Raw genomic sequence first — 15,817 nt, 5'->3', positions numbered from 1 at the left:
AGCTGGCCCAAGTCACAATGCGGTGCATTTCACCCTGGGGGACGGACAGTCCCAGCCGGAGAAGTGCCAGGCGCCTGCGCGCTGCGCCAGAGGCGCCCGGCGCTGTGGGAGCCGCGAGACCCCCGCCCCCCGCCCTCCGCCGGGAACGCGCACGTGCCTGGGGACGCGGACGCGCGCGCGAATGCGCATCACCTCGCTCAGCCTTGGTCCCGGCGGCTGAGGAGAGAAGGAGGGACGGACGGAGACGCGCACCGGAGACGCGAGTGGGCTCCTCGCGGAGTGGCGGGCTCGGGGCGGAGGCGGGGACGGGGGCGGGGGCGGCGCCTCCTCCACTCAGGCGTCTGTGCCCGGGACCCCCGGCCACGCAGGGGACGGACCGACTGACGTACCTCGCGCGCCCCCGCCCCCGTCCCCGCCCCGGCCTTATCTTCCCTGAGCTCCCGGGGCTCGTGGGCTGAGGCGCCTCTCTCTCTCACTCTCTGCCCCTCCTCGCGGCTCTTTCTCTCCGCAGCACCTTGGAGCCCCTCGACCCGGCGGCGGCGGGGACCTGAGCGGCGGCGGACGGCCTCGAAGATGAAGTGCAAGCCGAACCAGACGCGGACCTACGACCCGGAGGGGTTCAAGAAGCGGGCGGCGTGCCTGTGCTTCCGGAGCGAGCGCGAGGACGAGGTGCTGTTAGTGAGTAGCAGTCGGTACCCGGACCGCTGGATCGTGCCGGGCGGGGGCATGGAGCCCGAGGAGGAGCCGGGCGGTGCGGCCGTCCGCGAGGTGTTTGAAGAGGCGGGAGTCAAGGGGAAGTTAGGCCGGCTCCTGGGCATTTTCGAGCAGAACCAAGATCGCAAGCACAGAACGTACGTGTATGTACTGACTGTCACTGAGATTCTGGAGGATTGGGAAGATTCGGTTAACATTGGGAGGAAGCGAGAGTGGTTCAAAGTCGAAGATGCGATCAAGGTTCTCCAGTGCCACAAGCCCGTGCATGCCGAATATCTGCAAAAACTAAAGCTGGGCGGTTCCCCAACCAATGGAAACTCCGTGGCCCCGTCCCTGCCGGAGGGCGATCCCTAGTATGTACCGCTCGTGCAGACTTCTGCTTTCCGCCTACCTGACAATAAGTAGTGCCCGGAGCACCTCTCTTGTTGCCGTGTGCGGTCTCACCGGGAGGAGGGAGGCTTCTTTTGTTTCCTTGGCAGACCTCTGAATCACGCTTGCAAACTGTCTCAGTTGCCAGGCACTGTTTTCAGGCACTTTGCACGTTTTTCAGATGCTTTCAGAATCGCTTCTTGGTAGCACTATAACATATTTCAGAAAGCCAAAGCCACGTGGGTTGTTTTTTTAAGTTGCCTTAACTGCTCTCTCAGACTTTGAGGTTAGTGTGTGTGTGTGTGTGTGTGTGTGTGTGTGTGTGTGTAAACGTGTATGGGCGCTATGGTTTGTTTGTTTTTTTTTCATATTTCACACTTATGTGTGTGTGTGTGGATCTTCATGTGTACTTTTGGTGCCAGTCTTGTGGTTTGAATTGTATTGAGGGCCTTTAAAATCTGATCACTTTGGTTGTGTGGCGTTTTCATTAATTTCTTTCTTAAGTTGTTTTCTGATTCTCAGCATTAGCCCTTGTCAGGAAGCCCTTCTGTGAAGGGAATTGGTTTGAAGGACGAATTTTGAATTTCAAAAAGGTATTTAAGAAATTTTACAGCGTATGCTCTTTCTCTATTGAACAATAATTGTATGTTCAGATATATGATCTAATTTGCCCTTTTCAGAAATTGCTTTATTCATTTGTAGATAATTCAAGTTTCAGAACATTTTCACAACTGGTATTTTTTTACTTCTTACTTGAAATAGCCATTTCCCATTTAGCCCAAATGTAGCTTAGCAGAATATTATTTTATAGAGTAAACACACTCTTGGGGAGATATTGTTATGTACATGTCCTGATACATATTATGAAAACTCTATTCCAAGTGTGATTTAGCATGCTTAACTCCAACTCATATTTCTCTTTTCTCAGTGCCCTAGAACAACTATGGTTCTCTCAGTATAAACTATTCTTTGAAAGAAATTTTGTGTATTTGAATTTGTGATAGTCCACTTAAACTTGTCTGAATACCAGTAGTCAAAAGAATGGAATATTATATTGTAATTTCAACCCAGTTGAGGGAGTTAGCCTCCTTGATATTCAGCTGTTACACACTTCTCAAACTGTTAGGACGCCTGAACAATCTCTCATAAAGTTTTAAGATGAAAATTTTGTGTCACATAATAAATTTTGGGGGGCACCAATTTAAAAATACTTAGATCATCTTTAATATTTACTTGAAATCAGGGATCCTATCTAGAGTATATAGGTCTGTCTTCTGGGACTACCTTTGTTCCTCTAGCCATAGTAAATAGGTAGATATAAAGCCTACTTGGTGAAGTGGGTATTGGTATGTGGAAAGATCTTACCTAATTTTTAGGGCAACCTGAATTGTCATATCTCTTAATCATTATTGATAGATATTTTGTGTCAGTCAACTAACTTTTGGAAGGTCACTATTATGCACTCCCTATTAAGAACTTTGAAAATTTAGCAACTTGGAACTCTTTATATTTTCTCAGGAATGTTGAGAAAAAGCCTACTTTGTGAAGAGCATATGAGTGGGGGATGTATTTTTATTTAACATCTTGAAATTATTCCACAAATAGATAATATGTGGTAATTACTGTAATTTAAACCCTTTTTTCTTCTACAAATTAACCTTTTAAAAACACATAGAATTGAATATTCTGTGTTTTCTTTTAGAACTTTGGTGCCAATTTTTAAAATAAGATCTTTACCATACATAAATATGTCAAAATAAAAGTATGTATTGTAATTGACAAAACTAATGTCATAGGAGTGAGTAGAAAATTAATAGCTTTTAAAAGACAAATTATATGATTTCATATTTTAAATTATGTAGGATTGTCGAATATGTGTTTCAAAATTGTATTTTTTGTACAGAAAGATGTCTTATTTTTAACAAACTCTCTAAATCCCACTAGTTGACCTTTCCTTTTCTAACAGTCCAAATCAACTAATGATACTTGAAATTTTTCAAAGTATACACTAACAGCAGAGAAATTGGATTTTTTTATGACCATTTCATATATAAAACTGCCTCCATCTAAAATGTTGCCACAGACACCTTGGAAGTTTAACTTATACATGGCATCCTTAGAGATAATAATGCATGATCTTGTTTTGACTTTTCAGCTACATATTTGACAGATGTGAAAAGTACAGTGTTGATGTTCATCAGCTCTCATTAGCTTGCAAATATTTGTTATATTTAATTCAGAAAAATTTGAATTGTGTTCTGTCACTTGCTAGGATTATCTTTAGTTCCCAGTTATCTTCAGTTTATGCAGTCTGTAAAACTTTTCACTTCTAAATTGCAAAAGAATATTTTATGGTTATCACACTTTAAGTTAAACATTCAAGTTCAAAAGAGTAGTTCTTATTATGCTTTTGGAGTTCAGTCAAGAAAATATTAAAAAACCTAAAAATCCTTTCATTTTAAGAGAGAAATCCAAAGAATTCAGCTTTAAAATGTTGACACAGAAGTAACAAACCAAATGGCATCTAGTTAACCTCCATTCTCCAAGAGCTTGATTCACAGTTGGGATTTTCTTCATGCAGAGTCATTATTATAAGATATTACACTAAAAATGTACAGAGAAGTCTTCCAACTCATTCCCCCCAAAGAAAACAGTGCATTGATCAAAGATAATTAAGACTTTCAGACATGAGGTAGAAATTTGTTTTCAGCGTGTTTTTTAAAGACTGGGTTTTTTCCCCCCAAAACTGGATGAATGTCTTAAAAAACATTTTAAGAAAACATGTTGGAATAAAGATAATATTAATATGTAATATATAGTTTCCCTGGACACCCAATGTATTATATTTTCTAAGGAACTTGTTTTGTTGATCAGATAAGTTAAAAGAAGTAACTCTGAAAGGGATATGAGGTGGCTATAAATATTTTGAATTCTGTTGTATGGTTTAATTTGAAAGAACTAAATATTTCAACATTTTTGTATTTAGAAACAGATATATTTTGGTGAATGTGTGTGCATGCACATGTGTAAGCAACAGGAATAGACAGCTTCTGAAGTATTAGCATCATTAGAGGGCCCTTCTGGGACAGAAGGGTAAAAGGGCTCTGAAGCTGGAGCTGCTCCTCTCATTTCCATTTAAGTGGAATCCGATTGTAAGAAAGAGCAATTCCTCCATCAATAGGTATTAACTGGGAAAAGGAAGCTGAAAATGCTGCTTTAAAGCCTGTAGTTCTAACAGTTGGCCAAAGTTTTCTTTTCTGGGTTCCTTTTGTGGAAGCACCAAGCAAAATAGGAAATATTTTCAGCATCATTCCAGTATTGTAATCATCTTTCTGAATGACTATTGGTCTGTTAGACTATGAACTCTTTGAGGACTAGGACCCAGCCTGTATCCTCAAAGCCTTAGAACAGTGGCTAAACTATGGAGACATCTGTCATTGATCCACAGATTAGAAATCTCTACTACTAGTGTATTCTATAACAAAATACTTGTGTGTTGATTTATTGGCTTTATATTTTAACTAGGACAATCTGTTATTCCTCAGGCTATCATGTGGCTTCATAATGGAACTGCATTGGCTAATTCACTGAAGGCTTTTCCAATACAAAATGGTTGATGAACCATACTTCAATAAATACTTGTTGACTAGAAGAATTGATGAACAAATACAACTATTAATGATATATTTTTTTTAGGTGAATGGCATAGATGTTCAGATTTACTTTGAAAGAATCAAGTATATGAACCCAGTGATGAATGGAATTATGAAGACAGGTGAGCTCTTTCACACTCCCAAGGACACAGCCCATCCTATCCTTTTGGACACTTCCTCCTTGTTTATTGCAATGACTATTCTCCAGGTTGTTGCACTACTTCTGTATCTGTACAGACTTCTAATTTGGCACCTATGGCCTTCTTTGTGCTCTTATGATTGTGTGTCTGTATTTCCCACCAGGTTATGTGACCTTAAGTGCAAGGACCTTATTTCCTTCATTTTTTTATAAATCTAGCATATAAGAAATCACTTGAAATATGGTAGACATCACTGAAAATTTGTCTAAAAATTAATATTTTGTAATGACACTGAGTGGTAAGGCATTTACCTTCTAATCTGGTGTTAGTACAGTAAATGCTGTCTATTTAGGTGATATGTGACTTTTGTATATCAGGTTTGAAACAGGTGTTTAAAGGCATCTGTGAGATATTAGCAAAAGTTTTTCTTTGTATGTCTGTGTCATCCCAGACATTATGTGCCTGCTATGACAGTATGCTACACCACCTATGAAATATTTGCCAAAATTTTGAACCTAAATCTGACTGTGCCTCTAGACATAACTCCTTATCTGTAGAAAATACAGGGAACAGAGAAACATTACATCACAGAGATATGAGCAGAATCAAGACTGCAGGAAACTCTACAGGACAAATGACATAGTACCTTTAGTAAATGAATGGCCAGAATGAAAGAAATGAAGAATGGACCTGCTGATTAAAAGAGATTTAAGGGACTTAACAACCAATTGTAATATATGGATCTTTTTTGGATCCTGATTTGACTAGACTATAAAATAAAAATATTTTGAGACAATCTGGATAATTTGAAAATTGGGCAACTTGATATTTTATATTAGTTGGAATAATAGTATTGCTGTTATGATATATTCCCAACTATTTACAGTTGAAATAATGTCTGGAATTTGCTTCAAAATAATGTCTGTATTTAAGTGTGTTGGAGGTACTGATGAAACAAGATTGGCCTTGACCAGAAAATTGTTAAAGTTGGGTAATGGTTAAATGATGATTCATTATATTAAATATATGTTCCTCTCTACTTTTGTATATTTGACATTTTCCAAAATAAAAAGTTATCAGAATTCTTATTAAAGCTAATATATGAGGCATTGAGAAAAAAGAGAGAAAAATTTTGTATTGTTTAGAAAATGTTGGCTTTGGTGTGCCATTTTGGGCCAAATAGGTCAAATAGGTCCCCCAAAAATAAGGGGGGCATACTCTGGAATAGCTAGTGTTTCCATTGCTACAGACCACCGCTGGGAGTTTTTTCTCTTAATTTGGTCCACTGAAATAGGAAAAATTAAATTTTTATTTAACAACTAACACACACACACACACACACACACACACACACACACACACACACACACACACAGAGTCCAGTTCACTGAAATAGGAAAAATTAAATTTTTATTTAACAACTAACACACACACACACACACACACACACACACACACACACACACACACACACACAGAGTCCAGTTCACTGAAATAGGAAAAATTAAATTTTTATTTAACAACTAACACACACACACACACACACACACACACACACACACACACACACACAGAGTCCAGTTTATATCAATGTGAAAAACCGAAGGGGTGAAGTCTCCAAGGAAGCAATTTTCTGAAATTATAAAAATCCACAAAATGTTTTTTGGCTGTAGATGTGTTAGTTGTACATTTGTTAAAGTTATACTTGAAAGATAGGTGACACGGGAAAGTAGGTAGTTGACATTCTTGACTTTAGTGAACCATTTTGTTTCACAGATTGCAGATATTCCTTAAGTTTTGAACTGTGCTTAGAATTCTGTAAAGGCTAAAACCTAGGTCAGAGTTAATGACGCTGTACTGAACTCATGAGGTCTGTCCAGACTTATTTTGTGGAGCAGCAGGCAGAAAGTGAGAACAACATTGGAGGTACCTTTTAGGGAAAATGGAGCAACAGCTTATTCACTCAGTCATGTCTGACTCTTTACAACCCCATGCACTGTAGCCTGCCAGGCTCCTCTTCATGGGATTCTCCAGGCAAGAATACTGGAGTGGGTTGCCATGCCCTCCTCCAGGGGATCTTCCTGACCCAAGGGTCAAACCCAGGTCTCCTGCACCTCCTGCATTGGCAGGTGGATTCTTTACCACTGAGCCACCTGGGAAGCCCCTAAACACCTTCATAAGTGTGAAGGGCTGTGAAGATGAAGCTGCCCTTTCTATTCCTTACTCCCTTCTAGGTTGTGTTCCAATCCTAAGAGCAAGCAGTTCCCCCAGAAAAAAACTGATTCTTGGAAAAGAAGAGATGAAAGGTTTATCTGAGAGACCTTTATTACACACAGCTGGGCAGAGCTTTCACTTTCAAGGTTCCCCTGTTAGAAGCAACAGAAAATTACATAAAATTTTTCATTTATACCTTTCCTGAAAGTTGTTTCCTAGGTTAAGTTTACTCTACTTTTAGCCAGTTTTTTAAACTTTTAATTGAAGGATAATTGCTTCACAATACTGTGTTGTTTTCTGCATCTGCTGACTCTACATCAGCATGAGTCAGTCATAGGTATACATATGTCCCCTCACTCTTGAACCTTAGTCCCACCTCCCACCCCTCTAGGTTGTCACAGAGCACCTGATTGGAGCTTCCTGCATCAACCAGCCAATTTTCACAGGCTATCTCTTTTACATGTGGTAATTTATATGTTTACATGCTACTCTCAATTCATTCCACCCACTGTGCCCAAGTCTGTTCTCTGTGTCTGTGTCTCCATTGCTGCCCTGCAGATAGGCTCATCAGGACCATCTTTCTAGATTCCATATTGTTGTTCAGTCAACAATCATGTCCAACTCTTTGTGACCCCATGGGCTGCAGCATGCCAGGCTTCCCTGTTCTCAACTATCTCCCTCTAGAGTTTGCTCAAACTCATGTCCATTGAGTTGGTGATGCCATCTAATGATCTCATCCTCTGTCACCCCCTTCTCATCCTTCCCTCAATCTTTCCCAGCATCAGGGTCTTTTCCAATGAGTCAGCTCTTCACATCAGGTGGCCAAAGTATTGGAGCTTCAGCTTCAGCATCAGTCCTTCCAATGAATATTCAGGGTCGATTTCCCTTAGGATTGACTGGTTTGATCTCCTTGCAGTTCAAGGGACTCTCAAGAGTCTTCTCCAGCAACACAATTTGAAAGCATCAATTCTTTGGCATTCAGCTTTCTTTATGGTCCAGCTCTCGCATCCACACATGCCAAGTGGAAAAACCATCCCTTTGACTATATGGACCTTTGTTGGCAAAGTGATGTCTCTGCTTTTTAATACTGTCTCTATGTTTATCATAGCTTTTCTTCCACGAAGAAAAGAAATTAATTTTAATTTCATGGCTGCAGTCACCATCTACAGTGATTTTGGAACCCAAGGAAATAAAATCTGCCGCTATTTCCATTTTTTCCACATCTGTTTGCCATGAAGAGATGGGAACAGATGCCATGATCGTAGTTTTCTGAATGTTGAGTTTTAAGCCAGCTTTTCACTCTTTTCTTTCACCTTCATCAGGAGGCTCTTCAGTTCCTCTTTGCTTTCTGCCATAAGGGTGGTGTTATCTGCGTATCTGAGCTTGTTGATATTTCTCCCAGCAATCTTGATTCCAGCTTGCGCTTCATCCAGCCTGGCATTTTGCATGATGTACTCTGCATATAAGTTAAATAAGCAGGGTGACAATATACAGCCTTGATATACTCCTTTCCCTATTTTGAACCAGTCTTTTGTTCCATGTCCAGTTCTAACTGTTATTTCTTCCAGTAACAAGCACTTATAACTTCTTCGCTTCATAAAGTACAATACTATGGGATATTTGCTCAGGTGCTGAACTGGCCACACAGCTGCATTTAATAACTTACTGAAGGCATCCCAAATACAAATGATTGAAAGAAACAACCCTCAGTATTCATTATGTTGAAGAACTGTTGATTAAATACATGTATACTAATTATTTTATTTTATGGATAAAAGATATAAATAGCAATCAGGGTTATATGATAACAAATTCACACATATAAGTCAAGCCAAGGCCATGACCTGAATGATTGTACTGGTAAAGATACAATGAGCTACTTTTAGATTTAGGTAGTTTATTACTTATATATACAGTGCAAAGATGAATGAGCCAAAGGTGCCAGCTCCCCAGGTCCTCAACTCACATTCCCTAAAAGACGAGAAACAAAAGAGGCTGTGTGATGATAATGCAAATATTAGGATACACCATTACTAAACAGGCATACCTAGACTGCAGCTGAGTGGTTTTATGTTCTATAACTCTGTTTTAAGGGGCACAGGACAAAAAGCCCCATACCTCATCAGAAACTGGTATGTGATGAGAAACTGCCTCATAATATACTACCAGAGGAGATGAGGTATGTGGTGTATGGTCATGTAGCAGCTCCTTAACAGCCTTCCTTCTCCTCATGTTCTGGAAAGTCACCAAGCATTTAACCAAGATTGAGATTAGCTGCAAGTTCAAGCCTGTATAGATACATGCAAGGTTGCCAGGTCACCATGGAGGAGCCATTCCCCTACAACTCCACTTTCACCTCCTATGTCCAGCTAGTAATTGTTTCTGTAAGCATAGACCAACAGTCATGGCCACTCTGAAGACGCACAATGGACCTCCATCCAAAATTTGGTTCAGATGTTGAGGCTGATGATACCACTAACACGCCAATGGGATATTCAGAGACTTATTACTCACAAAAAAAGGCTTTATGGGGAGAGCAGGAAAGGCTTTGAAAGCTGTTTTGAAAATGTCTTGAGAGAACAAAGAAAGGAGACTGACTTGGATTTTTATTGCAGATAAATGGTAGGGATAAAGTGAGTGTTGCAATGCACAGCTACACACACTTCTGAAGACTAGTGAGTCCCAAATTTGCAGTGTGGGCTGGCAGCTGAGAAATGAAAGAACCAATGGTGCAGTTTCAGTCCAAAGGCTGGCAGCCTGAAGACCCAGAAGAGATGATGGTACATTATGAAGTCTGAAGGTCACCTGCTGGAGAATTCTTTCTTGCTTGGGGGAGGTTGGTCTTTTTGTTCTATTTAGGCTTCAACTGAGTGGATGAGGTCCACCCATATCATGGAGGGCAAGCTGTTCATGCAAAGTTCACTGATTTAAGTGTTAATCTCATCCAAATTACCCTCCAAATTGACATATAAAATTAACTCTTGCAAATCTATCCCCCCATCAACTTGGCACTCATACACCTCCTAAAGTCATACTTAATCTCCAAATGAAGATAACAACAAGGTCATCTTTCCACCTAACATGATACAAGGATCCTGTGTACATGAAAAATACTCTTTCCCCAGAAGAGGAGGTAAAGTTCTTGAGTGATCTTTACTCTTCCTTCTTCTTGATATCTTGTAACTTAAATACTACAATGCAAAATTAATAACAATACTTAAATGCTATGAAATAAAGTGAATACACCTTATGTTACACAAGGGGTTAATAGAGGGAAGAAAATGTATTATACACAGACAAACATAACATACAACAAAATAAGGAAGAAATAAGACAGTTACATTCCTCATTATTATAACAGGTCATGTGGTCATGGTTGGTATTCATTAATACCTTCTTCCTCTATTCCATATTCCCTTTGCCTTCAAGAAACACCTAAAATGGCTGTGGCTCTTTACCTGGTGGGGTGACCCAAACCATTCTCAAAAGGTCTGGGCCATTACTAATCCTGACTGGAATGAGTTGTTATAGTTTTCCGTTTACTTTAATCACCAAACATACCATACTAAGAGATACTCTAGGGCATCTCCTGTATTGCAGACATGCTCTTCCTTCCCTGTTATACAGAGTAGCAGCCCAATTTCCCTTTGGTAGTCAGGATCAATTATCCCAGCCAAAACAGTAACTCTGCTGACTGACTCAGAGGCATGAGGAGCCCAAAATGCACAGATTGCAGTCTTAACTTCTAGTTCAATGGAATCATGTCTGTTGGAGGAGCTAAGACCTCTAGGTGAGCAGAGCATAATGTGAGAACAGGAAGCAAAACTTTTGCTAATGGGTCACTAAGGGTAATAAGAGAGCCACTGCCATTTCCACCCCTTGATTCCTGGACCTATAAATCCTAACTATGGGAGAAACAGCATATGTTGATGCTGAATGAGAGCACATACAGCCTCCTGGAGAAGCTGCTTGCGCAGGCCTACAAGATACTCATTTCAAGATATTATTCCTCAAAATGTCATTCTATATTCCAAAGCTGGCCACTCCAAAGCAGGTCAACTGCTTTAAGATTGTGGGGACTGTGGCAAACCAGTGAATTTCATGGGTGTGGGCCCACTGCTGTACTTCACTTGTAATGAAGTGTGTTCCTTGATCAGAAGCAATGCTATATAGAATATCATGATGGTGGAAAGGCATTCTGTAAGTCCGTGGGTAGTGGTTTTAGGAGAAGAGCTAAGTGTAGGGAAGGTGAGCCCATATCCAGAGCAAGTGTCTATTCCAGTAAGGACAAAATGCTTCCCCTTCTGTGATGGGAGTGGTCCAGTGTAACCAACTGCCACCAAGGTGGCTGGCTGATCTTGCTGCCATACAGGGGGCTCTGTGTTGGTCTCTGCTGCTGGCAGATGGGTCATTCAGTGGTGGCCATATTCAGGTTAGCTTTAACAAATAGACATTCATGTTGTAGAGTCCATGCACAACCCCCATTGCTCCCACATTGGCCATTTTGTTCATAAGCCTGTTGGGCAGGGGTGGCTGGGGAAAGAGGCTGACTGGTGTCCATAGTGTGGATCATACTAGCCACTTGAATATTAAACTCCTCCTCTGTTAAGGTCATGCTTTAATGATCATTCACATGGGATACACTTATTTTCATGGTTTTTGCCCACTGAGAGAGGTCTATCCACATAACTCTTCCCCAAATTTCCTTGTCATCAGTTTTCCAATCATGTTCCTTCTAAGTGCCTATCCATCCAGCCAAGCCCATGGCCACAGTCCATGAATCAGTATGTCTGGCCATTTCTTCCAAGCAAAGTGAACACCCAAGAGCACTGCCCAAAGTTCTGCCCACTGAGAGGAATTTCCTTCACCACTACCCTTCAGGGATGGCCCAGAGAGGGGTTGTAGTGCTGTAGCTGTCCACTTTAGGGTGGTATCTGCATATTCTACAGAAACACCTATAAACCAAGCCTGAGACTGTTCTTCCTCTGTCAACTGAGAGTAGGGAACTCCAAATGAGGCCAGAAGTGCAGTCAGGGAGAGAAGGCAGTGTAGGAGGAGGGGTACCATAGACATTTCAGCCACTTCTTTGTGTAACTTAATTGTACCTTCAGGGTGCACCTGGGACTGATCACATACATACCGATTCCATTTGAGGATGGGAGTGTTGCTGTGCACACCCAACTTGGCTTGGTGCATCAATTCCACCATGAAAGTGTCTTGGTGGCTATAGTTAAGCATTCAGTCTCTCCTAAGGCATGGCAGCAAGCTAACAACTGTTTCTTAGAAAGAGAGTAGTTATCTATGGATGATGGCAGGGTTTTACCCCCAAATCCTAAGAGCCTGTGTGGTAATTCACCTAGAGGAACCTGCCAAAAACTCCAAACAGCACCCCAATCTGTCACTGACAATTCAAGCACTCTTCAATCTAATAGATGATATATCTTAAATGGTAGAGCAGCCTGGACCTCTTGCAAAGCCTGCTCTTATTCTGGGCACCACTCAAAACTAGTACTGCTTTTGTGTCATTCATAAAGTGGCCCAGAGTAACACACCCAAATGAGGAATATGTTGGCTCCAAAATCCCAAGAGGCCCAGGAAGCATTGTGCCTCTTTTTGGTTGTGAGAGAGCCAGATAGAACTTCTTATCCTTCACCTTAGAAGGGTATCTCAACATTCCCCACTCCACTGGATTTCCTAGAAATTTCACTGATGTAATCTTTAATTTCTGTCAGATTTATTTCCTACTCCATGGCACATAAATGTCTTATCAATAAGTCTAGAGTAGTTGCTACTTCTTGCTCACTAGATCTAATCAGCAACAAAATACTAGCAAATGGAATCCAACAACACATAAAAGGATCACACACCATGATGAAGTGGGGTATATCCCAGGGATGCAAGGATTCTTCAATATTCATGAATCAATCAATGTGATACCCTATAGTAACAAACTGAAAGATAAAAAACATATCATTATCACAATAGGAGCAGAAAAGCCTTTTGATAAAATTCAATACCCACTTACGATTAAAAATTCTCCAGAGAGTGGGCATAGAAGAAACCTACTTTCACATGATAAAGGTAATAAATATATCACAAACCGACAGCAAACACATTCTCAATGGTAAAAACCTGAATGCATTTCCTCTAAGATCAGGAAGAATACAAGGATGTCCACTCTTGCCACTAATATTGACATAATTTTGGAAGTCCTAGCTACAGTAATCAGAGAAGAAATAAAAGGAATACAAACTGGAAAGAAAAAGAAGTAAAACTGTCACTGTTTGCAGTTGACATGAAACTATACATAGAGAATCCTAAAGATGCCACCTGAAAACTAGTAGAGCTAATCAATAAATTTCAGTAGAGCTGTAATATACAAAATTAATACACAGAAATCTCTTGCATTTGTATACAAAAACAATGAAAAATCAGAAAAATTAGATAGTCACATTAACTATTGCAACAAGAAGAATAAAATAACTAGTAATAAACCAACCTAAGTAGGCAAAAGACCTGTATGCAGAAAATTATAAGAAACTGATGAAACAAATCAAAGAGGACACAAAGAAATGGAAACATATACCATGTTCTTGGATTGGAAGAATCAGTATTGTGAAAATGGCTATATTACTCAAAGTGATATATGGATTTAATGCAAGTGCTATCAAAATACCAAGGGAAGTTTTCACAGAATTGAACAAAGTATTTTACAATGGGTATGGAAATACAAAAGACCTGGAATAGCCAAAGCAAACTTAAGAAAGAAAAATGGAGCTGGAGGAATCATGCTCCCCAACTTAAGACTATACCACAAAGGTACAGTAATCAAGACAGTATGGAAGGGGCTTCCCTGGTGGCTCTAGTGGTAATGAACCCACCTGCCAATGCAGGAGACCTAAGAGACATGGGTTCGATCCCTAGGTTGGGATGATCCCCTGGAGGAGAGAGCATGTCAACCCACTCCAGTATTCTTGCCTGGAGAATACCCATGGACAGAGGAGCCTGGCAGGCTACAGTCCATGGGGTCGCAAAGAGTTGGACATGACTGAAGAGACTTGGCACATATGCATGCCAATGCAGGAGACACAGGTATGATCCCTGCCCTGGGAGGATCCCACATGCCACAGAGCAACTAAGCCCATGCACCACAACCATTAAGCCTGCACTCTAGAGCCCAGGAACTGCAACTACTGAGCCCACACACTGCAACTACTGAAGCTCGTGCACCTAGAGCATGTGCTCTGTAAGAGAAGCCACCACAGTGAGAAGCCCACACATGGCAACTACAGATTAGCCCCTGCTTGTCACAACTAGAGAAAACCCCACATAGCAACAAAGACCCAGTGTATCAAAAAGTAAATAAATAAAGTTATATTTAAGAAAGACAGTGTGGTACTGGCACAAAAACAAAAATCTTAGATCAATGGAACAGGATGGAAAGCCCAGAGATAAACACAAACACCTATGTTCACCTAATCTTTGACAAAGGAAACAAGATTATACAATGGAGAAAAGACAGTCTCTTCAAGAAGTGGTGCTGGGAAAACTGCTCAACTGTGTGTAAAAAAAGTGAAATTAGAACACTCTCTAACACCATACACAAAATTAAACTCAAAATGTATTAAAGACCTAAATGTAAGGCCAAACACTATAAACCTCTTGGAGGAAAACATAGGCAGAACACTTGATGTAAATTGCAGCAAGATCATTTTTGACCCATCTCCTAGAGTAATGAAAATAAAAATAAAAATAAACAAAGGGGATCTGATTAAACTTAAAAGCTTTTGGACAACAAAGGAAACCATAAGCAAGATGAAAAACAACCCTCAGAATGGGAGAAAATATTTGCAAATGAAGCAAGTGACAAGGGATTAATCTCCAAAATGTACAAACGGCTCATGAAGCTCAATATCAATAAAGGAACCAAATCAAAAAATGGGAAGACCTACATAGACATTTTTTCTAAAGAAGGCATACAGCCAGCAAACACATGAAAAGATGCTCAACATGACTAATTACTAGAGAAATGCAAATCAAAGCTACAATGAAGTATCACTTCACACTAGTCATAATGGCCATCATCAAAAAATCTACAAGCAATAAATGCTAGAGAGGGTATGGAGTAAAGGGAACCCTCTTACACTGTTGCTGGGAATGTAAATTTACTGCCTCTATGGAGAACAGTATGAAGATTCATTAGAAAACTAAAAGTAGAGCTACCATATGAGCCAGCAATCCCACTCCTGGGCATATGCCCAGAGAAAACCATAATTCAAAAAGATATGTGTACCCCAATGTTCATTGCAACACTATTTACAATGGCCAGGACATGAAAGCAACCTATATGTTCATCAACAATCAAATGGATAAAGAAAAATGAAAGGGTTAGTTGCTCAGTCATGTCCAACTCATTATGACTCCATGGATTGTAGCCTGCGAGGCTCCTGTCCATGGAATTCTCCAGGTAAGAATATTGGAATGGGTTGCCATTCCCATCTCCAGGGTATCTTCCCAACCCAGGGATTGAACTCCAGTATCCTGCACTGCAGGCAGATTCTTTACTGGCTGAGACACCAAGGAAGCCCATGGATAAAGATGTTCCACCCCCACCCTCCCTCTGGTATTCATACATTTTTTCTCTACATCTGTGTCTCTATTTCTGTTTTACAAATAAGATCATCTATATCATTTTTCTAGATTCCACATATAAACATTAATATACAA

General features: G+C 40.5%; 1 protein-coding gene across 1 annotated transcript; it reads left to right on the top strand.

Moving 5' to 3' along the window:
• The first annotated feature begins 299 nt into the window (after positions 1-299).
• Positions 300-1,068, top strand: LOC122434886 (diphosphoinositol polyphosphate phosphohydrolase 3-beta). Its single transcript, XM_043458683.1, has one exon. It carries the CDS (start codon positions 574-576, stop codon positions 1,066-1,068), a length of 495 nt encoding a protein of 164 aa, XP_043314618.1. The 5' UTR covers positions 300-573.
• Positions 1,069-15,817: the final 14,749 nt, after the last annotated feature.

This window comes from Cervus canadensis, chromosome X, assembly GCF_019320065.1.
Source record: "Cervus canadensis isolate Bull #8, Minnesota chromosome X, ASM1932006v1, whole genome shotgun sequence".
Classification (NCBI taxonomy): domain Eukaryota; kingdom Metazoa; phylum Chordata; class Mammalia; order Artiodactyla; family Cervidae; genus Cervus; species Cervus canadensis.
This window is presented reverse-complemented; position numbering and strand designations above follow the sequence as displayed.